This window comes from Bos indicus x Bos taurus, chromosome 4, assembly GCF_003369695.1.
Source record: "Bos indicus x Bos taurus breed Angus x Brahman F1 hybrid chromosome 4, Bos_hybrid_MaternalHap_v2.0, whole genome shotgun sequence".
NCBI lineage: Eukaryota > Metazoa > Chordata > Mammalia > Artiodactyla > Bovidae > Bos > Bos indicus x Bos taurus.
In genome coordinates this window covers 93,846,603-93,873,620 of record NC_040079.1, presented here as the reverse complement: position 1 = coordinate 93,873,620, position 27,018 = coordinate 93,846,603, and the positions used below count along the sequence as shown (strand labels likewise).

Genomic DNA, 27,018 nt, shown 5'->3' with positions numbered 1-27,018 from the left:
AGGCTGCAGCCCAGGGGGTCGCTAAGAGTCAGACACGACTGAGCGACTTCACTTTCCCTTTTCACTTTCATGCATTGGAGAAGGAAATGGCAACCCACTCCAGTGTCCTTGCCTGGAGAATCCCAGGGACGGCGGGGCCTGGTGGGCTGCCGTCTATGGGGTCGCACAGAGTTGGACACGACTGACGTGACTTAGCAGCAGCAATGTATATACTGCGCTTCCCTGGTGGCTCCGACCATAAAGAATCCAGTGTGGGAGACCTGGGTTCGATTCCTGGGTCAGGAAGATCCCCTGGAGAAGGGAATGGCAGCCACTCCTTGTATTCTTGCCTGTCAGTGCTCCTCTCCTTCACGCTGGAGCTTTTGGAAAAGTAGGAGAGTGTAGTTAACCCTGACACTGTGAGGCTTTAATGGATTCCAGCCGCTAAAAGGCAAACAAGAGAACTTACAGGATATAAAGGGGAGAAACAGGAAAAAAAGGGGAGAAAAACCTTTCTGTCCTTTACCTTTCGGTGAGAAGAGATTGAGCCTTTTCCTTTGGTCTTGCCGAACTGTTGGATCAGTTAGTTTACCTCAAACTGCTTTTTGGCCTAAGGAAATCTGTTCTGTGGCCTTTGGGATTGTTACATTCAGAGGCCAGTGTTTTGGCCTCTTCTTTCAGAGACATGTTTTAAAAGTTCTGCAAAGGCCAGAACTTGGCATAAGGTTGAAATGTGACACGTACATTGGTGATTTACCAGAAAATACACTTCAAACATGAAAATGTTTTATATGGAATGCTTTTCTCAAACTGAGAGGAAATTTGGTTATTAATAAATCTCTAGCTTATCACTGAGCCCAATTATCCTTAGCACATAAAAATTTAATGAAGAGATCTTAAAAAGAATGTCAAGGTTTGTTTTGCTTAATGGCTTCTCTTATTCAAATATCACAGGTTACAAAAAGATCAGTAAAATAGAAAGGTATTGTAATAGTGTCTAAAAGTCCATACTTTACAACAGGGAAATGCATAAGCTCTGGGAAATACTGCTAATAATTAAAGCTACCATTTACTGAAGTAATATTGAGTTCCTCTGTGCTGGAAATTTCACATATATTTGAATTATTTTTTATAACAGCTCCTGCAGGGTAATTTCTTGTTTTCTCAATTACCATTTTACATACCAGGAGACAGGCTCAGAAAGCTCCCACATTTAGGAAATGGCAGAGCTGAGATTTGAACTCAATTCTCTGTGATACCAATGTCCACATGTTTTAATGGAGAGAATATTTGATAGTGCTCAGGAAAACGCTGAATAAGTAAATAGTGGCTGTTATTATTTTTGTTCAGCTGTGCTGTCTCCCAGACTAAATGTGTACACATACACACACACACAAACACATACACACATAAACACACAGGAGAGAGATGGGAATGTGGTGATACATGCTGCTTGAGAGCATGGTATCTCCTACTGTAAGCATCTCACCATCCCATCCGCCTCTCCTTCACAAATGCAGTCCACAAGCTAGTACTCCTGTCTGGAAAATCCCATGGACGGAGGTGCCTGGTAGGCTACAGTCCATGGGATTGTAAAGAGTCAGACAAAACTGTGATTTCACTTCACTTAATGAAAGAGAAGCCACGTTACAAGGTGTAACACCTAGGAACAGACATAAAAATACATCTTTTTTTGAGGACAACTTTAAAGCATTCTAGTGGGACAAAAAATAGAGACTTGAACAAATGGAGAAACATGCATGTTCTTGGACAGACTGATTCAACATCATAAAGATGTTAATTCTCCATGAGTTGATTTATAAATTTCATATGAAGGTAATAACAATGCTAACAGTTTCTTACCCTAAAACTAAAGGCTCCTAACTTTGATGGACATATATCTCTTTAATAAGGTGTTTGATTGATTTTTTCTCTTACTGCCCATAGTTCACAGAAGTTAGATGAATATATAGAGAGATTATTTTTTTTTATAGATTAGGTTGTGAGGAACCTTATTATTCTAAATAGATGAGAACCAGAGGAGTGTTATAGCGATGTCATGCAGTTCTTTGAATAATAATAATGTGTGCTAGTCGTGTCCAACTCTTTGTGACCCCAGGGACGATAGCCCACTCGGCTCCTCTGTCCATGGGCTTTTCCAAGAATACTGGAGTGGGTTGCCCTTTCCTTCTCCAGGGCATCTTCCCAACCCAGGGGTCAAACCTGGGTCTTCTGCATTGGCAGGAAAGATTCTTTACCAGTCGTGCCACCTGGGAAGCAGTTTACTTGAAACTTCTTAAGTAATATGCCAAAAATCATATAGTGAACTCATCAAAAATTGTCTTTAAGAATCTGTCAGCTGACATTAGAAACCACCCATTGGCAAAGGATTATTTACTTAGTCATTGCAGTGCCAGTAGATACCAATTTTTCAAATTGTCTCTTTTTTTTGGTGTACATAGGTTTTTTTTTTTTTTTTCCTTAGAGCTCTTTGAAATTGCTTATTTTAAAAACTAACTACTGTATCCTTGTTTTTCCCTCTTTTTTCCCTAGTTGCATTAAAGTCCTCCCCAGCTGACAGAAATGGAGTCCAGGACAACTGTCGAACCAAATTCAGAGAAGGCCTCAACTTGCAGGAAGGAGAATTCTTACTACAGGTAAATTGTAGTAGATATAGTTCTCTTTCATTAGAACCATTATAAATGGAAAATTAGTTAACAGCCTTTTAACTGTCCCTCATTTCTTTAGGACTCAGTGATTCATAGCAATTTCATCTGAGCTACAGTAGTGGTATAATGCTAGTACATGAATAAATGGAATTTTATGAAGTATTAGAAGTCCAGTTATCACTTTCCCTGTTGCATTTCTTTAAGTAGCAAGAAATTCTAGATCATTTTAAAGGTTCTCATTAAGACACTGGTTTTAGGTATATGTTTTTAGGAATATAGCGCCATTAAAATAATTTTATTTAATAGTTAGAAATTGTTCTTAACCTGAACAATGTGTTCTTGTAACTATATTTTCTTTTAGCAGCTGTGTATGGCTTACCAACATGCTATAGATTTTTTTTTTAGCCTCTATCAGCCCTATTGTCATGCATTAGAACTCTGAGAGATTCTGGTAGATTTGTCTGTGAAAGTATTTTAAATCTTTTCCTATTTTTCTTTCTCTTGGAGCTGATAAAATGCTTGATTCTCAGTTAAATTATCAGATATTTATTCTGTTAAAGACTGAAGACGTATGCTATAAAGAATGTACATATGCATAACGGAATCACTTTGCTGTACACTTGAAACTAACTCAGTACTGCAAATTAACTGTACTTCAATTTAAAAATATTAAAGAGAAGAAACTCAAAAAGATATGTGCTGTAATCTGTACTATATTACAGATTTTTAAGTCTACAGAATTTTTAATTCTACATAATGATTTCTAATTCTTCCCAGTGAACTGAGATGTGAACTTAATTTGCAACTGTGATTAAAAAGTAGCTGTAAGTTTCAGTAACTCCATTCAGTAAATGGTTAAGTATAACCTGACAATTTATAACATTTTATTATAATTTATAAAATTGTATATAACAAATTATAATTTTATAATTGTGTTCAAATCCCTGATAGGGAAAATTAACTTTTGCTTCCATTATGTTAGAAAAAAGTTAAATATATTCAACCATGAGTCATCCTCCTGCCTCTGGCTGAGGATTTCTATGTATTGATATATTAGCTGAAACACAAAGACCCCTTAGGTCACAGGAAAGCATTCTAATAATTGCTGCTTAATATGATTAAACAGAGCGGGCTTCCCAGGTTGCACAGTGGTAGAGAATCTGCCTGCCATTGCAGGAGACGCAGGAGATGCCAGATTGATCCCTGGGTTGGGATGATCCTCTAGAGAAGGAAATGGCAACCCACTCTAGTATTCCTGCCTCGGAAATCTCATAGACAGAGGAGCCTGGCAGGCTACGGTCCATGGGGGTCACAAAGAGTTGGACACGACTGAGCGTGTGCGCGCTCACACACACCACACACACAGACACACACACACACACACAATGTGATTAAATACATCTCGGTTTATATAGTAACGTAATAAGGAAGTTCTTTATCTCAAGTGAAAATAGACAAATGTGGCATGCTTCACACTTCTTATCTTAAACTGGCTTAAATTATGGGGCAGTGATTTTTATTTTCCCCCTAAAACATTTAGACAGATTGTCAACATATCCTATATCAAGGGCCCAGAATAAAAATATACTGCTGCAAGCTGGTGTTCACTTTTTAATTTTCTAAAAATTGGAAGCACTTAAATATTTAAAATGAATAGTCCATCATTAATTCTGTTTTATGCCATTTGTAGATTATTCTCCAGCAGGAGGCATCACATACTATAAATTTTGCTTAGGACGTGCTAAGTCACTTCAGCCATGTCTGACTCTTTCCGACCCCGTGGACTGTAGCCCGCCCATGCTCCTCTGTCCATGGGACTTTCCAGGCAAGAATACTGGAGTGTGTTGCCATTTCTTCCTCCAGGAAATCTTCCCAGGGTTTGAATCCCTGTCTGTTAGGTCTCCTGTGTTGGCAGGTGGGTTCTTTGACACTACCACAATCTGGGAAGCCCTTACTTAGGACAGTACTTGTTATCCCATATGAAGTAGATGACCAAAAGCATAGTAGACATGTGAAGATGGGATATTTCATTATGTACAGTTACCATAATGTGTGGTTATCAACTAGTTACCAAAGAGGATATGTCCAGAGGTACAGCACACTATTTGGCTTGTAACTTTGGTGAGTCTTTGCCTTTGGTTTTAACAAAGGAGGCACATGAAGAAAATATTTTTAAATATTTAACAAAAGTTTAAAATATTTATTTTCTTGATTAAATTTATTACTGTCTTATAAGGAATGAAAATAAAACAATAAGTAACTTTTGTATCTTTTCATTATGTATATATGTTCTGTCTGGTGATACCTAATATTGTGCTTATTAAAATCTACAGCTTCATTTTTGAAATAACAACAGTTCAAATTATAAATAACAGTATTAATTGCAATTCATTTCTCTTATTAAATAGTAAGTGTAGCTCAACCTGATTTTCAGATAGTTGTGACTGAGACTAATAATAATAATCTTGTTAGTATGTAATTACCAAATTTATTCCTTCTCTTAACTTGCTAAGATAGTAATTCAGTATAACTTCATTCCGCATGGTATTTCAGATCATTTTATATATATATATATATATATATATGTGTGTGTGTGTGTGTGTGTGTGTATATATGTACATATATATTTTTAAGAGGCTTTTTGGTTTATTTCTCACAGTTAACATTTGTCTAAAAGTTACTGGCATACCCTAAATTATCTTCGTGTCTCCAGGAATACACTAATGAGCTTATTGGAAAGTAGTAAATTTCTTCCACTCTTTAGAAAACATGATATTCTCCAAAATAATATGCATACGATCAATGGATACTGTTGTCTGGAAGGAAGATATTTTCAAAACAAACAAAAAAAATGTGGTAATGGACATAACCCTACTACAACCAAGTAAAACTTAAGAATGCTCAATTTGAGGGGTCCCTGGTGGCTCAGAGGTTAAAGCGTCTGCCTTCAATGCAGGAGACCTGGGTTCGATCCCTGGGTCGGGAAGATCCCCTGGAGAAGGAAATGGTAACCCACTCCAGTATTCTTGCCTGGAGAATCCCATGGACGGAGAAGCCTGGTAGGCTACAGTCCATGGGGTCGCAAAGAGTCGGACACGACTGAGCAACTTCACCTTCAGTCATTAGACACTTTAGTTCTTGGTGGGTGCCGTTGCCATTCTTCATCCTGGGGAAATTGCCAGGCATGATAAGGCATAATATGTGAAGTCAAGGATCTCAGATCCCAGTTGTGATTGTGAGTTACAGCCATGCAACAGTTAGTGATTAGTAACACTTAAAGGTAGCAGATCATGATACGACGTACGATGCTAAGTGGGCAAACTCTAGAGCCAGTTTCTCCCTTGTGGTTCAGCTTGTTCTCAGCTCTTCACTTCCGTGTCCTCAATTTACAAACTGGACTGTGACACCTACTTCTGTGGATTGCTGAGGGAATTAAAAGTTACTTGAATACATAGAAACCATTTAGAAAAGTGATTGTTAAAGAGTAGGTGCTGCTTGCTCTCAGAAGTATAATATAGACCAGGGATCCTGCAGGTGAAAGGGATTGGAGTGAAACGGAAGGCAGTCACTGTGTTCTTTCACCCTGTCTGACAGCGAGGGTATTTACTAGTGTGTGGGCATCATAAGCACAGGGGCGACGGCTTGTTCATTTGTGAATCTCAGTACTGAGCACGTGTCCTGTCCGTGTGTAACATTTTATTAAGTGCTGAGCAGACTACTTGCTATCATTTATGTGTCCCTGTAGTTCACAAAGCATGATCTGGTAATACTGGATCTGCTCATTTCCACAGCTGCCTTTTGTAACAATGGTGCCTCACATGAGCTGAGCGCCAGCTCTATACCAGGCACTGCGTTAGGTGAGACATAGTCATCCTATCACCTGATGAAGAGCCTGGTTTTCAGTCAGGGACACTAAAGCTCGAACGGGTAAATAACAAAACCACACTGTTAGTAAGAGAAGAATCTAGTCCAAATTCTGACTCCAAACTACGTGGTTCTTAAACTAAACCATCCCATGTCTCGCTTTACAGAGAAAAGAGTGTCTCAGGAGGGTTTAACAATCAGCGCATACAGCATGAAGAAAAACAAGTACTGAGTTGAACTCGAGCAGGCAATAATGAGGGCTTGAGATTTAAAAGATGTGATCACAATGAATTCTTAAAGTGATCTAAATACTTTTGTTACCATATAGAGATATTAACACAGGACTCGAACAACCACTAAAAGAATAGGAAAAGAGAGCATAACTTCTAAACTAAAAGAAAGAAAACAGGATAATAAAAAATGATTGGCCCAACGGAGACAAAGAGGAAAAAGTAGCAGAGTATATAGGTTAACAGAAATAACACCCATGAAATATGATCGCTGTAAACCTAAATGTTATTAGTAATTATGTTAAATAGAACTTAAGTTGCTATATACTTGTCTTACATGTATATATTAGTTCTAATGTATAGTCCATTTGTATTCCTTTTGTAAAATAAAAATGTTTTCAATGTTTTATAATACTTTGAGAGTATCTAAATTTCAAACTGTATTAGTGCTTAAACTATCTTTACACAGAGATTTTCTGCTATCAAATTTCTTTTAAGGCTCTAATCAACATCTTTACATGCTATCTTCCTTTAAAAACAGCGTGACAGAGTGCAGTAAATGATATGTGTACAATTATGTTTAGAAAACATGTCCAGTATATTAAAAATGAAATCTATAGAGCATGAGGAAGAAGAAATCAATATTTTATTCAAGTTATTGTGATTGAGTATTCAACGAGCTCTAAGATTTTCTTTGGCCAAATCGAATGGATTCTTTTCACCACTGGGGGTGTGGTGTTTCTGCATTTCTGGAGTGTAATCATTTTAACGATTTAAGAGATTTTTCATCAGTAAAAGTAATAACCTTAACTGAAGTCAGTACTTAATGGATGATAACATTGGTAGTCACATTACTAATTTTCTAACTTTTCTCCTTGTAGGCACTAAATGGCTTTGTACTGGTTGTCACTACAGATGCTTTGGTTTTCTATGCGTCTTCTACCATTCAAGATTACCTGGGGTTTCAGCAGGTAAATATAGTTTCCTTAGGTCATTAAAAAATCCTTTTTTGAAAATTAACTTACTACTTTTTATTTATCTTATACTTTAGGGACACAAGTGATAATTTTTAGATAAAAATATAATTGAAATACATATGTTATAGAATAAAAAAATGTATGTTTGCAGCTAATATATTTTTATGCTTTTAATATTTTACTGCATTATAATTTCCTTAAAGGTACATGTGATTCATGGGTTTTGTGTTTTTTCTTTCATTTATAAGGAATTCTTATGTATAAGAAAGAGCAGATGGGGTTTGGATGGGGGCAGACAGGAGAATATTTGCCATCAAATTAGTTATGGAAATTGGAGGGCAAGTGGTAACTATGAAATGAATGAGGTAATATGTAAAGGTACAAGCAAAATACTGTGGCTTATCCCTTTAATTCCTACTTGTGTGGATTATAAAAGTTTTCCTGAAGGAAATGGTATTTAATCTGAAGAGAATGTGGGGTCCAGATGAGTGGACAGTTGTGGAGGGAATGCAGAGAATAAAAGCTAGCCATACTATAAGGCAGTAAGCTGGAAGGCCTTGAAGGAGGTAAGTGTGTCTGGTTTAATGTTACGAAGTATATGGTGAATATGGATTCGTAAGGTGTTGTGTGTATTTGAGGGGCGAAGACATCGAATATGATTTGGGAACAGTTTGTGAGTACACTTGAATGCTCACTACTCTTACATATCAGTAGTTCTTAATTTCTAATGTTCTTAATAATCACGAAGAACTTGATAAAATGTCATGTAACTGATGAGCCTCAGTCCCATATAATCTGATTCAGTATGTCATAGTGGAGCCCATGTATTTTATTTCTAACAGGCTCAACAGGTGATGCCAAGACTGATGGGTGAATAACAGTGTCTGCACTGTTATACAGCCTGAAGTTTACATTATGTCATACACACTATAGAAGCCACTGAATACTTTTGTTGAAGGGGATGCATGTGCTCCAATCTATATTTCACAAGATAACTCTGGCAGTTGTGTAATGGATGGCATAGAGATGACTTCATGTTAGAAGAAAAGGTTCATAGGAAGGTTCAAGTCCAGATAGCTAAAGTGGTAGAATCTGGCTCCTGACACCAAACCTAAGTGTTTTTGAATTTTAAAGGAAATGTATTAATGTCCACGGAAAAACCTGTTAGAAACTTCATTACATAACTAGCTTAATTATTATTTGATTGATTCATAACAGTTAAGAAATCAAAAAGCTTAGCTATTTCCCAATCTTGTTTTTTTTTTCTTTCCTAGTTATACGTAACCTGGATATTCTTTAAGAAAACATTTATATCTGACATTGATGGTGGTTTATGGCACCATTTTTAAAACTGTAGGTCGTGACTCATGAGTGGGTGATGAAATTGATATAGAGGATCACCAGTCATTCTTTTTAGCTGCTTAAAATAAAATAGGAAACAATATTGTCACACATAAAAGTGCTCTGTGGAACTTTTTTCCATGTCTGTATGCACACACAAACACCCACAATGGATGGAAAATACTTCTTGCTGTGAGTTGCAATAAAAAGGTTAGAACGCTAATGGTGGAAAGGCTGAGGTCTCAGCACTGCAGTAAATGCTGAGAAGCAAGAGGTGGAGGAAAGACTCTGACCTTTGTAAAGGCATAATCCCTTAGTCTTAGGGAATCTGCTAGAAGTCAAAATTTCATGTCAGGAAAACTGTTAGAGAGCAGTGAAGTAAATATGTAATACTTAAAGCTGAGAGAAGTCAAATTTAACTGAATGTTCAGACAAGTTTTGTCAAAGGAAGATTTTTTTAAAAATTTTTAATTGGTGGAAAATTGCTCTATAGTGTTTTGTGGTTTCTGCCATACGACAGTGCAAATCAGTCATAATTTTATATATAGGTAACCCCTTCCTCTTAAGCCTCCCTCCCCTCTCCCCAGCCCTCTAGGTCATCACAGAGTGCCAGGCTGGGCTCCCTGTGGTATGTAGCAACTTCCCACTGTCTGTTTTGCACATGATGGCATATATATGTCAGTGCTCTTCTCTGAGTTCATCCCTTCTGCACCTTCCCCTGCTGTGTCCACAAGTTCCTTCTCTACTAGGTTCATCAGTACTGTTTTTCTAGATTCCATATGTATGTGTTAACATATGATACTTGTGTTTCTCTTTCTGACTTACTTCACTCTGTATAAGAGGCTCTATTTTAAAAGATCCATAAATAAAAATTGTCAGAACCTAATGTGTTACATTAAGGAACAGGAACGTGACTTATTTGACTAAAAAGTGGGTCACATAGGGAAGTGATGGCAAATGACCTTTGACTTGTCAGCTGTAGCGCTTGTGTCTTTCCAGCTTTTCTTGTCTTGAATTCCAGGAGAGCTTTGCAACTGTTTGATTTGCATACATCACCACTAAAAAGCACCCTGTAATCTAGCAATTAGGTTTTGAAATTAATAAACCACATTTTAAAAAATCAGTGTGTGCGTGCTCTGTCACTCAGTCACATCCGACTCTGCAACCCCATGGACCATAGCCCGCTAGGCTCCTCTGTCCTTGGGATTCTCCAGGCAAGACTAGTGGAGTGGGTTGCCATTTCCTCCTCCAGGGGATCTTCCCAATCCAGGGATTGAACCCACGTCTCCTGTATCTCCTGCACTGGTAGGCAGATTCTTTACCACTGAGCCACCAAGGAAGTCCTTTTAAAAATCAACACTACTTGTTAATTTATTTGTTTCTTTTTTCTTTAGTCTGATGTCATCCATCAGAGTGTGTATGAACTGATCCATACCGAAGACCGAGCTGAATTTCAGCGCCAGCTGCATTGGGCATTAAACCCTCAACAGTGTCCAGACTCTGGACAAAGAATTGATGGTAAGAATGTTTACCAAAAGGTAGTGTTGGGAATTGAATTCTCTGAAAGGAGGCAGAGAATCTTTAGGGATATAGAACTCCACAGTGAAGATGAGGAAGAAGGGGAAAGACATGAATCTAGCCATGGGCCAGAACCAGGTCACAAGAAGCCTGATGACCTAAGGAGGACCTCGAGAGATGACAGCCATTGATGAATTCCAAGTGATAAAGTATAGCCATATACTCAGTAATATAGTGTATAAAAATAATTCTTACACTATTGTGAAAGAGGGGATGGAATGTATAAGGTTAATTCTGGAGTGTGTATATATTGTTTCATGTTTCAATTCAGTTCAGTTCAATCGCTCAGTCGTGTCCGACTCTGAGAACCCATGAATTGCAGCACACCAGGCCTCCCTGTCCATCACCATCTCCCGGAGTTCACTCAAACTCAACGTCCATCGAGTCGGTGATGCCATCCAGCCATCTCATCCTCTCTCGTCCCCTTCTCTTCCTGCCCCCAATCCCTCCCAGCATCAGAATCTTTTCCAAAGAGTCAACTCTTTGCATGAGGTGGCCAAAGTACTGGAGTTTCAGCTTTAGCATCATTCCTTCCAAAGAACACCCAGGGCTGATCTCCTTCAGAATGGACTGGTTGGATCTCCTTGCAGTCCAAGGGACTCTCAAGAGTCTTCTCCAACACCACACTTCAAAAGCATCAGTTCTTTGGTGCTCAGCCTTCTTCACAGTCCAACTCTCACATCCATACATGACCACTGGAAAAACCATAGGCTTGATTGACTAGACGGACCTTTGCTGGCAAAGTAATGTCTCTGATTTTTAACATGGTGTCTAGGTTGGTCATAACTTTCCTTCCAAGGAGTAAGCGTCTTTTAATTTCATGGCTGCAGTCACCATCTGCAGTGATTTTGGAGCCCCAAAAAATAAAGTCTGACATTGTTTTCACTGTTTCCCCATCTATTTCCCATGAAGTGATGGGACCAGATGCCATGATCTTCGTTTTCTGAATGTTGAGCTTTAAGCCAACTTTTTCACTCTTCTCTTTCACTTTCATCAAGAGGCTCTTTAGTTCCTCTTCACTTTCTGCCATAAGGGTGGTGTCATCTGCATATCTGAGGTTATTGATATTTCTCCCAGCAATCTTGATTCCAGCTGGTGCTTTTTCCAGCCCAGAGTTTCTCATGATGTAGTCTGCATATAAGAAAATGCACCAAATATAAAAGCAAACTGGCATATGAAAGAATTAAAAAATACTTTTTTCAACAAAAGCAGTGTCTTCATACATATGTAAAAATGTTAAAAAGGAGAAAAAAGGTGTTAGAAAATATAGAAATTGTTGACAGTGATAGGGTAAAGTTCTATGTAGTAAAAGTATTATTCAGTAAGATTTAATTTCTTTTCACTAGCTCCTCTTCCGAAAGTGATTTTTTTTTTTTTTTTTTTAATAATCAGAACATAGCTTTGGTTTAGAAATGAACACAGATTTCAGCTATTCAGACACTTGTGCTGTGCTGTGCTAAGTTGCTCAGTTGTGTCTGATTCTTTGCGACCCCCTGGACTGTAGCCTGCCTGGCTCTTCTGTCCATGGGATTCTCCAGGCAAGAACACTGAAGTGGGCTGCCATGACCTCCCTCAGGGAATCTTCCCAACCCAGGGACCAAACACGTGTCTCTTATGTCTCTTGCACTGGCAGGTGGTTCTTTAGCACTAGGAACACGTGAGAAGCCTAAACACTTAATTTTTAGCAAAATGGAAAGTAACTTTGTGTTGCTATTTATCTCTATAGAAGCTAATGGACTCTCCCAGCCAGCAGTGTATTATAACCCAGACCAAATTCCTCCAGAGAACTCTTCATTTATGGAGAGGTGCTTCGTCTGCCGACTCAGGTGTCTGCTAGATAATTCATCTGGTTTTCTGGTAAGGTGTAGCATCTTATACTGGCATTTACTATGAAGTCGTAGAAAATTAAAAAGAAAAGTGAAACAAATTTGAATGTATTTGAGTTTGGGTTTTCAAAATCTACTTAATTAAAGAGTTTTATAAAGGAAAGTAACTTTTTAAAAGTCTTTTTAGATTTTTGAAAATATCTTCCGTAACTCAGAGCCTCTATCCTTTAGGATGCAGTATAACAAAGACTGAATGGAATAGCATTGACCATTGTATTTTGCCCTTCTTTTGGACTTTGTAGGTATAAGATAATTAGGTAGCGCTTTTTTGGTGGCAGACTGCTTATTATCCTCTTTGGGTTTATGGAAAAATTATCATGGCCCTTCCCATATGGCTAGAATAACTGCTGTGTAGAAAAATGGTTGCATCTTCATCACTGCAGGATCCTCATCTGGTATGAGACACTCTTGTGTAGTGTGAACTCTCATGTGTTGGAGTGAACTCCCATCACAACATCCTGTGTGAATTCCCAGGATGACCAGCAAAGGGAGAACACTAGGAGTGGAGGTAGATGGTCCAGGCTCTCGCTTGTATCCTTAAGACAGTGCACTCCACCACAGATCTGTTAACAAAATGATTTTTGTTGGTGCTTTATGTCTGAATTTTGCTTACCCAGAATTAAAATTGTGCTTTGAGATAGTTTTCCTTGTACTGATGACCAATTAGGCTGTATTTCTAGGTGAAATTTCTTTGTGTAATTGGGCCTTTTCTGCCTTGTACTGGTGTCATATTGATGTCAGAGTCATCCCTTGGCCTGGTCAGTACTGTTTTAAGCAACCAAATTGATCATGGTCATGATTGTCTGTTTCCTCTGTCTTCTAAAATTATTCTTTATCCTAATAGAGGTCTGCGTTCTTTATATGGTTTTAGGATTCATTTTAGTGTTTTTGAACAGTTGTGTTTTCTCTCTACAGAAAAGATTTCCTAGAGTTTTGAAATATACTCTGAGCTATGCAATCTAGCCCATGTGTATTTGAAAATTAATGTGGACTTGCTGACTTTATCACAATTCATTTGTTCAGGAAATAGATTTTGAGCATGCACTGTGCACAGACCCATGCTAGACATAGATGCTAGGGCAGCTGCAAGCTCAGAAAACTATGTAGGTCTTCCTATTGTGATCTGTTAAAACAAGGAGTGGGTCACTTAGCAGTCCCTTGAGGACAGTCTCATACTATCTTTTAGGATATTTTTAATGGGCTTCCTGGGAAGAAGGGAACAACAATAGCGTTTGATAGCCTCATGAACTTTTGTGGAATTATCAAAACACTGAAAATGGCCTTGATTGAGCCCTTTAAAACGGAACCATTTTATTTATTTTTCAAAGGTTTAAAAAAACAAAACTTTTATTTAAAAAGGCTGAAACTGAAGTGATTGTATACTAATGTAACAGGTAAGTTGTATAAGGAAATTCCACTTTTTATATTATCCAAGAGCTGGATTACATTCTGTGTGCTTTGCTTTTTCTTCAGACCTCTTAACTTCAGACTGGAGTTGAGCAGAAATGTTACTGCTTTCCTCTGGAAAAAACTGATTGGGAACTAAGTCTCTCAACCATCCCCAGAGGACAGGCATATGCGATGAAGATATAACAGACATTTTGTAGAAGCAGCCAGCCAGTCCCCAAAGCTTCCTATTGGCTATAATGCCTACTCAGTTTTCCACCACTGTCACTTTTCACCCCAGGGCAAACTCACAGCTCAGAAAATATCTTTGTCATAGTGATCAGACTGGGGTGATATGGAACATATCACAGCATTAATTTTAATTATACAGCATTAATCTTAATGAACTTTTTGTTTCTTAAGGCAATGAATTTCCAAGGGAGATTGAAATATCTTCATGGACAGAACAAGAAAGGGAAAGATGGATCAATACTTCCACCTCAGTTGGCTTTGTTTGCAATAGCTACTCCGCTGCAGCCACCATCCATACTTGAAATTCGAACCAAAAATTTCATCTTTAGAACCAAACACAAACTCGACTTCACACCTACTGGTTGTGATGCCAAGTAAGTGAAACTTTTTCGGGTTTATTTTACCAAGTGTGTATTTTATTGCAGTAAGTCTGTCTTACATATATATTTTCCATATGGTATAGTTTATAACCTTGTTTATTATCATAGTAGCTAGGATTAGTTCATCGTTTGTAGCATAGCCTTTTAAAATAATTTCATCACATTCACAGATCATTTATTTTATATCTTACAGTATTGCCACAATTTCTGAATTATAGATGATGTGTTTATATTAATAAGATTCAGTATCCATTTATTGCTGGCTTGTTTTACATTGTACAAAGTTTGACTTTTAGCCCTGGAAGTTCAGTAACCAAAGTATGTTTCTGCTTTTCTCCTTCCTAGTATGGGAATGCATACAGGTTTGAGAAACCCTGCCCCTCCAAATGGAGTAAAAGTATTCTAGAATATAATTAAAGATTTTGTATTTCATCTATATAATCTACTCTGTTAGACTCATCTTTAGTGATTATTCTCCTGAATGAAGACCATGAAAATTATCTGAAACTGAAATTTGCAGACATATGCAAAAGGAGCAATTATAGAAATGTGTTCGTCTCTGCCTGCTAGTGTGAAATTCTGAGTGTCAACATAGTGCAGAAAATAACTAAATAATTTATGTAGGTGACTTCATTTGTGTTAAATTTTAATTTTGTTATTATTTTCCCTTTAAACAGAGGAAAACTTGTTTTAGGCTACACTGAAGCAGAGCTGAGCATGAGAGGATCAGGATACCAGTTTGTTCATGCTGCTGATATGCTCTATTGTGCTGAGTACCACATCCGAAGTAAGTTGTAGTTTCTTATGAACTTGACTGAGAAAATACCTTAAAGTCTAGGACTTCTTTCAGGTTATTACTGATATAAAAGTGTTTAAGGAAACTATCTGGATTAGCTTCTACTCAGTATCACACAACTGTGAGTAACTGGAGTTACATTCTTAATTCATTAGCTGCCACACAGTAATGGAGTAGCTTAATTACTCTGAAAATGGCCATTTTGTCTCATCAATTTATTTCATAACTTTGTTAATATAGGGAAAGTGTTAGTTGCTCAGTTGTGTCTGCCTCTTTGCAACCCCACAGACTGTAGCCCACCAGGCTCCTCTTCATGGAATTCTCCAGGCAAGAATACTGGAGTGGGTTGCCATTCCCTTCTCCAGGGGGTCTTCCTGACCCAGAGATTGAACCTGTGTCTGTTGCATTGCAGCCGATCCTTTACCATCTGAGCCACCATGGAAGCCCAAATTATACTTTAACATTGTATAGTAAAATATTAGACTGTAGGACATGTTCCCTTTTAAAAATGAAAACAATTTCCCCCCCAAACTATACTTACTCCCTATAGTTTCACATATTACTTGAATTGTCTGACTTAATCTTTCCTTGAATAATTTTAGTCTGAAACAGGAAAAAACAGCAATGCTGAAGAACTGTCTTGATGCATTTTAATATACTGTACTTGGAAGTCATCAGTGTATTTATCATCTTTGGTGATACATGAATTACATCCAGAAATATTACAGAGATTTTCTTTACTGTGTTGATTTTAGATTTGCTAATTTAATTTTGTTTGTTTGTTTGTTTTAGTGATTAAGACTGGAGAGAGTGGCATGATAGTGTTCAGGCTTCTTACGAAAGACAACCGATGGGCTTGGGTGCAGTCAAATGCACGCTTAGTTTATAAAAATGGAAGACCTGATTATATCATTGCAACTCAGAGACCTCTAACGTAAGCACAAAGACCTAGAATGTTTCATGTTTTTTTTTTTTTTTTTTAACACTTTGGTTTAGAAATCCTCTTACATGAAAACCTTAAAGTAAATTCTAGGAGAATTTACACTGGAAATAAACACTGAAAAGATATTATGTGTAGAGAGAAGCATAGGTTAAGTTAAAGACACTGAGAAATCAGAGTTAACCAACTTTCTTGAACAACTATGGATGTAGAGCTATTGAAGAGAATAATTAACAAAAACTCCAAGGGTTCATCCTGGGTATCTGAAAGTAAGGTGAAAAGCCAGGGCCTTCTGTTAAAATAAAAACATAACAGTGCTTTATTTAGCATATGTTTGGTAATAAGCAGGCAGTGATTCTTAAGTTTCTCATATGTTCTAGAAGTGAGTATGTTGTCAAATATTCACATTGCACACATTTTCTCTACTCTGGAGAATTGATTTGTGTATGTGGCTTTGAGGGTAAGGATCAGAATTAGTCTTTTTCCCTTATATGGACATTTAATCAACTAGTAACATTTATTCAAAAGATGATTTTTTTGAAAAGACCACCTTTTCCTCACTGCACTACATTTCAATCAGAGGATTGTATCTGTGATTCTGCTTCTCCGTTCCATTGGTCAAGTTGGCGGTTTTTATTCCAAAGCACATTGTCTGTCTTAACTATTCTGTATCTTGATATGCCTTGATATCTTTATGCCCACCATCTTGTTTGTTCAGAATTTTTGTTCTCCTTGGATAGAGTCTTGGCCTCTTCTTTACCCTTTATATTTCCATATATATTTAGAAATCAGTTGCCAATTCCTATGGGAAAATCTGTTGAGAATTTTAACGGGACTATACTGAAATTATAGTTCCTTTTGGAAAAATTAACATCTTTATATTGAATCTTGCAACCCATGAATATGGCGGTCCATGTGTACGTACCCGTGTTTTCATCTTAATAATGGGCTGTATTGTTCTTACCTGAGTCTTATACATATTTTAATTTTATTCCTAGATATGTTCTATGATGTTGTTTTAATTGGTGTGCATATATATTATATATAATATATAGAAATAGTTGAGTTTTTAATATTGGTGTTTTATATCTAGTGACCTTACTTCAACTCCCTGATTAATTCTAATAAGATGTCTGTAGACTTTTAAGGTTTTCTAATATGTCCTATGTAGTTTGCAAATAATTTTTTTCTTTTAACCTTTAGACTTAGTTTTGGTCTTTAACTTCTTCCATTGTACTGGCTAGGCCCTCAGTAGAATGCAATGGAAATAATGATAATTCAGTTTGGTATTATTCCCAACTTTAAGGGAAAAAGACTTCAAATACTTGATCATTTCATATGATATTTGTAAGTACTGGGTTTATTGTTTCAGGTTTAAAAGCATCCCTTTCTTTAGTTTACCAGAATATCATCATCATGAGTGGTTGTTGAATTTTTACACCAAATACTTACTTCGCATTCATCAAATTTACACCAAATACTTACTTCACATTCATCAACATCATGATTTTTCTCCTTTATGCTCTTATTTTCTTTCTGTTCTATAAGTTCTGTACTCATATAATTTTAAGAAATATTTTCTGGTATTAGGAATTTGTGCCCTGTCTTAGTCACTATTCCTAGAAGGCCATTAATTTTATTATCCTTCTCAAGGAGTCAGCTTTTGTTTTATTGATTTTCTTCCCATTATACATTTGTTACCTATTTATGTCTGTTCGTTATTATTTCCTTCCTTCTACTCGTCTTGGGTATAATTTGAATTTCTTTCCACCTTTTTCTATTTTAATGTATTTGGTTAAGGTATTAGTTTTTCTTTAAGTATGATTTTAACCACAGTCCTTTGTCTTTATCATTCAGTTGAAAGTATGTGCTAGTATTTATTTTGACTTGTTTATTCAGGAATTATTTAGAAACATAAGTGTTATGTACTGTTCAATACTAGGGGATTTTCTAGTTGTCTTTTTGTTACTTTAAATTTAATTCCACTGAGGTTAGACAATAGCCTGAAGGAATTCAGTCCTTTGAAATTTGTTGTGGCTTATTTTATAATCTAGTGTATGGTCAGTGTTGATAAAATATCCTACATACGCTTGTCAAGACTACACGTTCTTTTGTATGTATAGTATTCTTTACATATCAGTGGTCTAGTTTGTTTTGTTCATGTTTTTATACATTTGCTATTTTTGTTTGCTTGTTCTATCAGTTATTAAGAGGTTGTTAGACCCATTTGGAGCTCTTTACCTAATACCAGCATTCAATTTTACACATATACACACTACATAGTATATATGAAACTATGACATTGATTTCATGCCTTAACCTAACTTATGAATTCTTTTCCCATGCAAAAAATTTTAATTTTCATATGTCAGTCTTCCTTTAGAGCTTTATATTTCAGCATGCCTCACTTGTATATTTGGATCTGTATTCCATTCAGAATTTGTTTTTTCAGGTAGGGACGGAATCTGAGAGTGAAATTTTTGGACAAATTCTATCTAAATTTAACAATTTTAAGTACTCGTCATCAGAAAGATTTCTCTCAAATTTATGTTCACCTCTAGCAAACTTAACTACTGTGTATTTTGCATGCTAGTTTTTCTTTTTTTTAATTTATTATTTTGGAAATATTTAGGATACACCTTTTTCTAATACATGCAAACTTTCTTGTGCCCAACTGTAGAGATGAAGAAGGAATGGAGCACTTAAACAAGCGCAATATGAAGTTGCCATTTATGTTTACCACTGGAGACGCCATTTTATATGAGATAAGCAACCCTTTTCCTTCCGTAATGGATCCCTTACCAATAAAGACTAAAAATGGTGCTGGTGGAAAAGAGTCAACCACCACATCAGCTCTAAGTAAGGATTCCCTCAACCCCAGTTCCCTCCTGAATGCCATGATGCAACAAGATGAGGCTATTTATCTCTATCCTGCTTCAACTAGTACACCGTTTGAAAGGAATTTTTTCAGTGACTCTCTGAATGAGTGCAGTAACTGGCAAAACAGTGTTGTACCCATGGGGAGTGACAGTATCCTGAAACATGAGCAGATCAGCCAGTCTCAGGACATGAACCCAACTCTCTCTGGAGATCATACCGGGCTCTTTGCAGATAACAGAAACAGTGACTTGTACAACATTATGAAACACCTAGGCATTGATTTTGAAGACATCGAACACATGCAGCAGAATGAGGAATTTTTCAGAACGGACTTTTCCGGTGAAGATGACTTCAGAGATATTGACTTAACAGATGAAATTCTGACCTACGTTGAAGACTCTTTAAATAAGCCTGCCTTCGGGTGTTCAGGGTACCCTCAGCAGCCATCCATGGCTCTGAACCCTAGCTGTATGGTCCAGGAGCAGCTCCAGTTAGACCAGCAGCAGCTGCAGCCCCATCAGAGGCACACAACAGTGGAGCAGCAGCAGCAACTGTGTCAGAAAATGAAGCACATGCAAGTTAACAGCATGTTCGCAAACTGGAACGCTAACCAATCTGTGCCTTTGAATTGTCCTCAGCAAGACCTCCAGCAGTACGTCTTTGCAGACTTACCTGGGACTAGTCAGGAGTTTCCCTACAAACCTGAGCTTGATCCTATGCCTTACCCCCAGAACTTGATTCCCTATAGTCAGCCTGGGTTGCCACCGCAACCTCAGGGTGCACAGTTAGACTTTCCCATGGGCGATTTTGAACCAGCCCCGTACCCTACCACTGCTTCTAATTTAGAAGATTTTGTCTCATGTTTACAAGTTCCTGAAAACCAACAGCATGGACTCAATCCACAGTCGGCCATGGTAGCTCCTCAGACGTGTTACGCCGGGGCTGTTTCAATGTACCAGTGCCAGCCAGACCCTCAGCACAGCCAGCTGGCTCAGATGCAGTACAACCCAACCACACCAGGCTCACAGGCAGTTGTAAACAAGGTAAGTATGGTCTCAAACTGAGTAAGTCCTTTCAAATGCCTCTTCATACATTATGCTGCTGCTAAGTCATGTCAGTCGTGTCCGATTCTGTGCGACCCCATAGACGGCAGCCCACCAGGCTCCTCTGTCCCTGGGATTCTCCAGGCAAGAATACTGGAGTGGGTTGCCATTTCCTTCTCCAATGCATGAAATAAATACATTATAAACAGATGTAAATTATGAGTTTTCTGTCAGTGACTGATTTTAACCTTTTATCTGTAGCATGTATGGGAGAACATGTCTAATTTGACTATTTTGTGTAAGCTGGTACTTTTACATTACTAATACAAGTATATAATATTTAAAAGAAATAAAGGATGAAAGCATTATGAATACATCCACAAGTTAAAAGTAAAATTACCAAATTAGTTAAAAGTACACGATTTAGAATAATGTTGATTTTTTAAAAAATCTGACCTTTTAAACATGCAGACTTAGAAAGCTTTAAGGTTTTAAAAATAGTTTTTTCAAAGCTCATTTTTTTTTTTTTTTACTGACATAGTTGATTTACATTTTCAGGTATATAACACAGTGACTCAGTATTTTTATAGATTATACTCATTATTATTAAATGTTGATTCTCTTCCTGTTGAAATTGGGTTAAAACCAGTATCGATGTGTTTCCTTCAAATACTTTTGTCCTAGGTGATCTCTGGTAAAAGTCCTAGGCTCCTCAGTGTTCTATCTTCATTTTATCCTTCAAGGTAAAATAGTTTTTTCCCTGGTATCTTAAGAAAAATAAGAAAGATAACTTATCTGGCTTTCTATCATGAGACTCAAGCTGGATGGTTTTAAATGTGTCATTCAGACCCTTCTACCAACATGGTAACTTAAGGTGCTTCCTAATGATTGCTGCTCTTTATGACCACCCAGGAATGTCTTATGCTTGCCTTTATGCTTTTCCATTAGAAAATATGATGTCACCTGTGGGTTTTTCATGGCCTCTATTGTATTAAAATTTGTTTTCCCACTCTTTTGAGTACTTTTGTCATGAAAGGATGTTGAAAATTCTTTTTCTGCTATAATTATAATGATCATGTGTTTATTTTTCCATTTGTTTTTTAAATGTAGAGTGTTACATTAATCAGTTTTTATATAATAAACCATCCTTAAATTCTGGCAAAAAAAAGAAAATATTGAGTTCATGCTGTGTATTTTAGTTGTGAAGCAAATCCCAATAAGACTGTAATAATAGTTTATAAATGTCATTTGCAGCTTTCTCATTAATTGTTTTTTTTTCTGATATTTTTTATACACTTGGTTTGTTTGATTACATATGAGTTTTTCCCTAGAAAAAGACTGTGAAAACTTTTCTTATCCTCATTCCTGACATTGTTCAGTTATATTAAAATGTAACAATGAGGAGTTACAGTCTATCTCACAACATTGCTGCAGAATAAGCACAGGTAGGTAACTTGTAAACTGTAGAGAAGTGAATTTTGTAAAATTATATTCTGAAGAGGGCCTGTATTAGCACCAGTTCCTTACAGTGTGTGCTTTCCCACTGTTTTGTGTTACTTCCTTATGAACAGTAAGAATTCTGGACCTATATATTCCCCCAAGGAATTACTGGACTTCCCTGGTGGCTCAGACAGTAAAGAATCCGCCTGCAGTCAGCAGACCTGGGTTCAATCCCTGGGTTGGGAAGATCCTCTGGAGAAGGGAATGGCTATCCACTCCAGTATTCTGGCCTGGAGAATTCCATGAACAGAGTTGCCTAGAGGGTTACAGTCCATGGGGTTGCAAAGACTTGGAAATGACTGAGCAACTTTAAAAAAAAAAGGAGTTACTAAATCTAAAAAAAGTTGGAACTCCATCTGTGGCTCACATTATATTTCTGTTGACTAGCACTGCTCTAGGCAGTCTTTTCAGGTGACGCTAGTGGTAAAGAACCCGCCTGCCAATGTAGGAGACATAAGAGACACAGGTTCGATCCCTGGGTTGGGAATATACCCTGGAGGAGGAAATGGCAGCCCACTCCGGTATTCTTGCCTGGGAAATCCCATGGACAGAGGAGCCTGGTGGGCTAGGATCCCAAAGGGTAGGACACGACTGAAGTGACTTAGCACACAGTCTCTTTAAAGACAGTTGCTGATGTGCATTGTATTGAGTGATGAAAGTAATTTATCCAAAACCTACCTTTTGCTGAGCAATTATTACCTTCCCTTTGAAAACTTGATAAAGTTTAGAAGGACAGAAACCTCATGTTACATAGGCTTTAGAAAGGTAAATTTCATTTGAAGCAATTGAAGGTATGATTATAGTCCATTACTTTCACTAATTATACTAAGATTCAAAAAGTTCTGTAATCTATAAAAACCTACAGAACTATTAGGAATTATTCAGGTCAGTCGCTCACACGTGTCCAACTCTTTGCAACCCCATGGACTGCAGCACGCCAGGATTCCCTGTTCATCACCAACTAATTATAAGTAACAGGAATTATTCCTGTAATTCCACAGAACTGTGTGTCTCAGGGTCCTCCCCTCCCTCCTTTTTTTCCAGTAGCACTTACGGAAATGAGACTAAATTTCATTGTTAAAAGGCAAGAGCAAGCACTTTACTTTGGTAATTTTTATTTCCACAGTTAGGACAATAATTTTAGTAGTACTTTAAAAGCATATTATGCCAAATATCAAAATGAATCCGCCACAATTTGTAAAGTTTAAAAATAAAATAAAATTTTAAAAAAAAGAAAAAAAAAGCATATTATGAATAAAATTGGTTCTAGAAATCATACCCATGGTATATAGTATGTAAGACATATTAAGAAACCTCTTGCAAATCATAACTTGCCTCTTTTCAGAAAGTTCTGGGTTATCTGTAATCCAGTGTAGTAATCTTGAAGGTAGTTAGTTTACTGATACCTAAAACTTACTGAGATACAATCTGGTCAAAGCAGACTTACTTATGACAGAGAATAGTACCTGTGGTTCGTGACTGGTACTTTCTGATCCAGTGGTTCCTGCCCAAACCAAAGGCATTTCATTGATCAAATAGTCAATGTATGGAGTGCCACATCTGAAGTGAGACAATATCACTCACCTATACTATCTAATGGAGAAACTGAAAGATTGTAAGTGCAACTAATACCTGTGTTCAATATGACTTCACTGAATGAGTTACAATAACAACTCGGAGGATAAAGATTTTAGAACTACATTTTCACATATCTAATGGCTTAATATATATGAAGGATCTGTTCTAATAAGTTGCTGTTTGCAGTTTCAGAACGGAGCAATTTTAAATGAAACGTATCCAGCTGAATTAAATAGCATGCGTAACACTGAGCCTGCCACCCGTCTTCACCCATCAGAAGCCAGACCTTACCCTGATTTGACATCCAGTGGATTCCTGTAATTCCAAGCCCACTCCTCACCTTGGTTTTTGAGTAGTTTGTGAAGCATCACAGAGTAATAAGACTGTCCTTGTTGGATGTCAGCAAGTTCACATGGAGGCATTGATGTACATGTTATTTTTACTGTTATAAAAACATTAAAATCTGGTTTGTAATAAGAGGAGTTAATCGCCTATGCTACCATCATTAGAATAGTATGCTGTCACAAAGGAGCGAAATACCATCTCCAGTTTACAGTATTCTGAAATAATACCACAGAATATACAGAACTTTTTCAGGGAGATATTATGACACTTTTAAATATGAAAAAATGTTCTCTGGTGGAATTACTTCCATCAGATTAAATCAAATACTTTGAGTTTGGAACTTGTAGATTATTAGTGTACCAAATACGAACTATTTCCTTTTACTTTTAGCTTCTGCTTTTATCTCAGAGGTTAAAACAAGTGGTTTGGTGCTTGTATAAAAAGATAATCTCAGTCTGCTCCTCCCTCCTTGGTAATGTAAGTGCCTCACACTTTTTCTACCTATAACACTGTAGGGAGTATATTTTATGTAAAATATATATTTACATAAAATATACTTTTTAAAATTAATACCATTCTGCACACAAACATTATTGGTATTTCTTAAATTCAGTCATTTTTTATTAATCTAGGCATGTTTCAACTGCACTACTCACCCACTTTCTTCAGGTAAAGAGCAAATAATGGTTGAAAAGAGAAATATTACTTACTCTAGTGGTTTCTAGATTTTAATGTCGCCGTGTGCCTTACGTTGAAAAATTTTGGAAGTGGAAATATCTTCCTAAATTTTTTTTTAGTTATTGTAAGAGAGCAGCACTAAAATTTCAAGAGTTTTCAAAAGTAAGAGATATATCACCATTTAGCTTTACTAAAATCTCCACCTTAATAGTTGAATGTTGCCCTGTAAAGAATCTGCTGTTAAATGCAACCCTGAGTATTAACTTAAAATGAAGAGAAGCGGCTTTATTTTTAGCTCTTTAATAAGTACAGCACCCATTTCAATATGTATAAATTCTTTAAAAACTGTTTTAGAGCTGTAATCCTTTAAAATGTAGTATGTTGACTTTATAAATTTCACTTCTTAGTACAGTGGAAACTATTTGTTTTTCTCATATTTGAGGAGTGTTAAGATTGAATATAGCAATGTTTGGTGCAAAGTATTGGTATAAGTGAAAAAAATGGTGCATTGTATAGTTTATAATGAACAACAATATTTGTAAAATGTTTTCAGTCTTTCATTTAAAAATAGTGCATACCTTATTTATGCACATAAATAACTTGTTCGGGTCTTAACATATTTTATCACTGTGTCTTTTTAAGAAAGCAAATTAATCAGACCAGTAATAACTTTACCATCCTTGGGTGACTTAAAAGTGCCACCATCTGACTTTCTTTTACTTAAATAGGACAGCTGAAAGGCATAGACATGTTTTGCATGTATTATATAAAAACAATGAAATCCCAAACTGAAATGTAGTATTAAAATACATTTCTTTTTTTAGTAAATCAGTGTATATAAAAGTGACTTTAGACACAACAGCTAAGTCAGTTTTATGCATTTTCCAACAGAATTTTGAACCTGGACAATGAATTCAAGTGTTGAAAAAAATAAATTTGTCTAAAACATTTCATAATTTGTTTGTAGCAGGAGGAATCACTAAAGATTTAGACCAGATTAATATTCCACTTTTACATTGAAACCTTTCATGAAAAGTCTTCATCTAAATCATTTTTGTTAGTCTCTTCCACATGTTACTGGATGAACTGTTTAGTGGGGGAAAAACAGGCTTCTAAACTGTATGTGAATATGATGACGATCAAGTATACACTTAAAAATTTAAAGCAATATTGTATATTTTTATCTATATAAAGTAACTAAAATTTACCTAATAATAAAATCACATTAAACCCAATACACCTTTGTCTGTATTGCTAAGTGCCAAAGGAAGAATCTTTGTGTAATGCTATATTGAGGGATTTATTTTTCGATGACGTGCACTTCTAAGGATGTGGCTGTTTCTACTCTGATCTTTTTCCTATGCCAGGTTGTTCCTCCAGTACCTGAAGATTTACCAGTGTTCCAGTGTATTATGCATAGCTTTTATTCATTACTCTGCACAATCTAGTGTTTTTCAGTATTACTAAATTTTAGGTAAATGTTTTCATGGGTGTTTCCTCCTTCAAGATGTTACTGCTTACATATGCCATGCATACATTTTTGTTTAAAATATGATTTATAATATCCTTATCAAAAATTGTATACAATAATTTATGGTAATAAAATAATCACCAAGTATCAATAGTATGTTTTAACACAAATTAATTTTGGTCCACATAAAGGAAATGAGCACTTATAGTACACTTGATCTTAGCCAAAAGGCCGAGAAGCGATTGGAAATGAGCACTTATAGTATAGTATTATAATTATGTCAGATGAAGGCAATCTATAATATTTAAGGATAGGTTATGTCAGTAATTCCTAAACTTCTTACGAAGTTCTGCTCCCCTGGATATTTTGGGCTTTACTGGAATATAAAAAAAGACTTCAAGGAAACTCATAGATTAAAATGCTTCTGCAATGGACTGTTCTTTTAAACCTTGCACAATCAGTGTTATAGTTTAGTGGTGGTAGTATTAATTCCATTTTAATAGTATTTTAAGAATATTTATGAAAAAAATTTTAAACAACCCATGTTCTATTTTCGGCTTAGATAAGAAAAGTTATTGCCCAAACTTATGTCTTTATCAAATATAAATGGCATGTTAAGCCTTTGGTATTACATTCATAACTATTAAACACTCACCTTGAATTCTGCAGTTGGCATTATTTGAAGAAAAATTCCTGAGAAAAAGTTTTCATTCTCAGTAACAATTGTTTACATTAATTTTACACTTATTCATCATAACAACTTGATAGTAACATAGCAAATTCCCATTACACCTGAGTCTGAACATTTGAGAAAGACTAACACTGTCTTTTGTCTGAAAAGTGCATAATGTATTCAGTTTCAAATATTTGATCTCAAAGAACCAAGAAAAAAACCCAGATAATCATATTCCTGATGCCTGCTTTCATTTAGTCAGTTGGTTTCCTTTGCATGAATGACTTCAACTTGCCCCCCTGTTATCAAGCCTATCAGACACTGACCAGGGATGTTATTAAGCTACTCACCAGACTAAGGAATATTGCTCTAAGCTTTTTCCCAATGTCTCCAGAGGACCATGCTTCCAATTCCACTAATAACTGAAACTTTCAAAACCCCACAGCACACCCTAAGTGACTATGTACTTTGACCCCGGCAGTACCATTGGCCTCTGCTCTTAAGCCAACCTCCAGTGAGGGAGAAGGAGAACATCCCTTGCCTTCAAGATTAAACACCCTTCCTAATGCCAG

The 27,018-nt window shown here is 36.5% G+C and overlaps 1 protein-coding gene, 1 non-coding gene and 1 pseudogene across 2 annotated transcripts in view; 1 reads left to right on the top strand and 2 right to left on the bottom strand.

Moving 5' to 3' along the window:
- Nucleotides 1-25,924, top strand: part of AHR (aryl hydrocarbon receptor) — a 52,634-nt gene extending 26,710 nt beyond the window's left edge. Inside the window, exons 3-11 of the mRNA XM_027539997.1 lie at nucleotides 2,533-2,636; nucleotides 7,624-7,713; nucleotides 10,455-10,578; nucleotides 12,365-12,495; nucleotides 14,334-14,536; nucleotides 15,220-15,329; nucleotides 16,131-16,272; nucleotides 18,959-20,201; nucleotides 23,466-25,924. Coding sequence (XP_027395798.1) covers nucleotides 2,533-2,636; nucleotides 7,624-7,713; nucleotides 10,455-10,578; nucleotides 12,365-12,495; nucleotides 14,334-14,536; nucleotides 15,220-15,329; nucleotides 16,131-16,272; nucleotides 18,959-20,201; nucleotides 23,466-23,600 — 2,282 coding nt within the window. The 3' untranslated portion in view covers nucleotides 23,601-25,924. The remainder of the gene's footprint in view (nucleotides 1-2,532; nucleotides 2,637-7,623; nucleotides 7,714-10,454; nucleotides 10,579-12,364; nucleotides 12,496-14,333; nucleotides 14,537-15,219; nucleotides 15,330-16,130; nucleotides 16,273-18,958; nucleotides 20,202-23,465) is intronic.
- On the bottom strand, nucleotides 14,220-14,285 carry LOC113891928. Its single transcript, XR_003510907.1, has one exon. It is a non-coding gene; the product is annotated as a small nucleolar RNA SNORD31 (small nucleolar RNA).
- Nucleotides 25,889-26,016, bottom strand: LOC113891948 (annotated as a pseudogene).
- Between the last annotated feature and the right edge of the window lie 1,002 nt (nucleotides 26,017-27,018).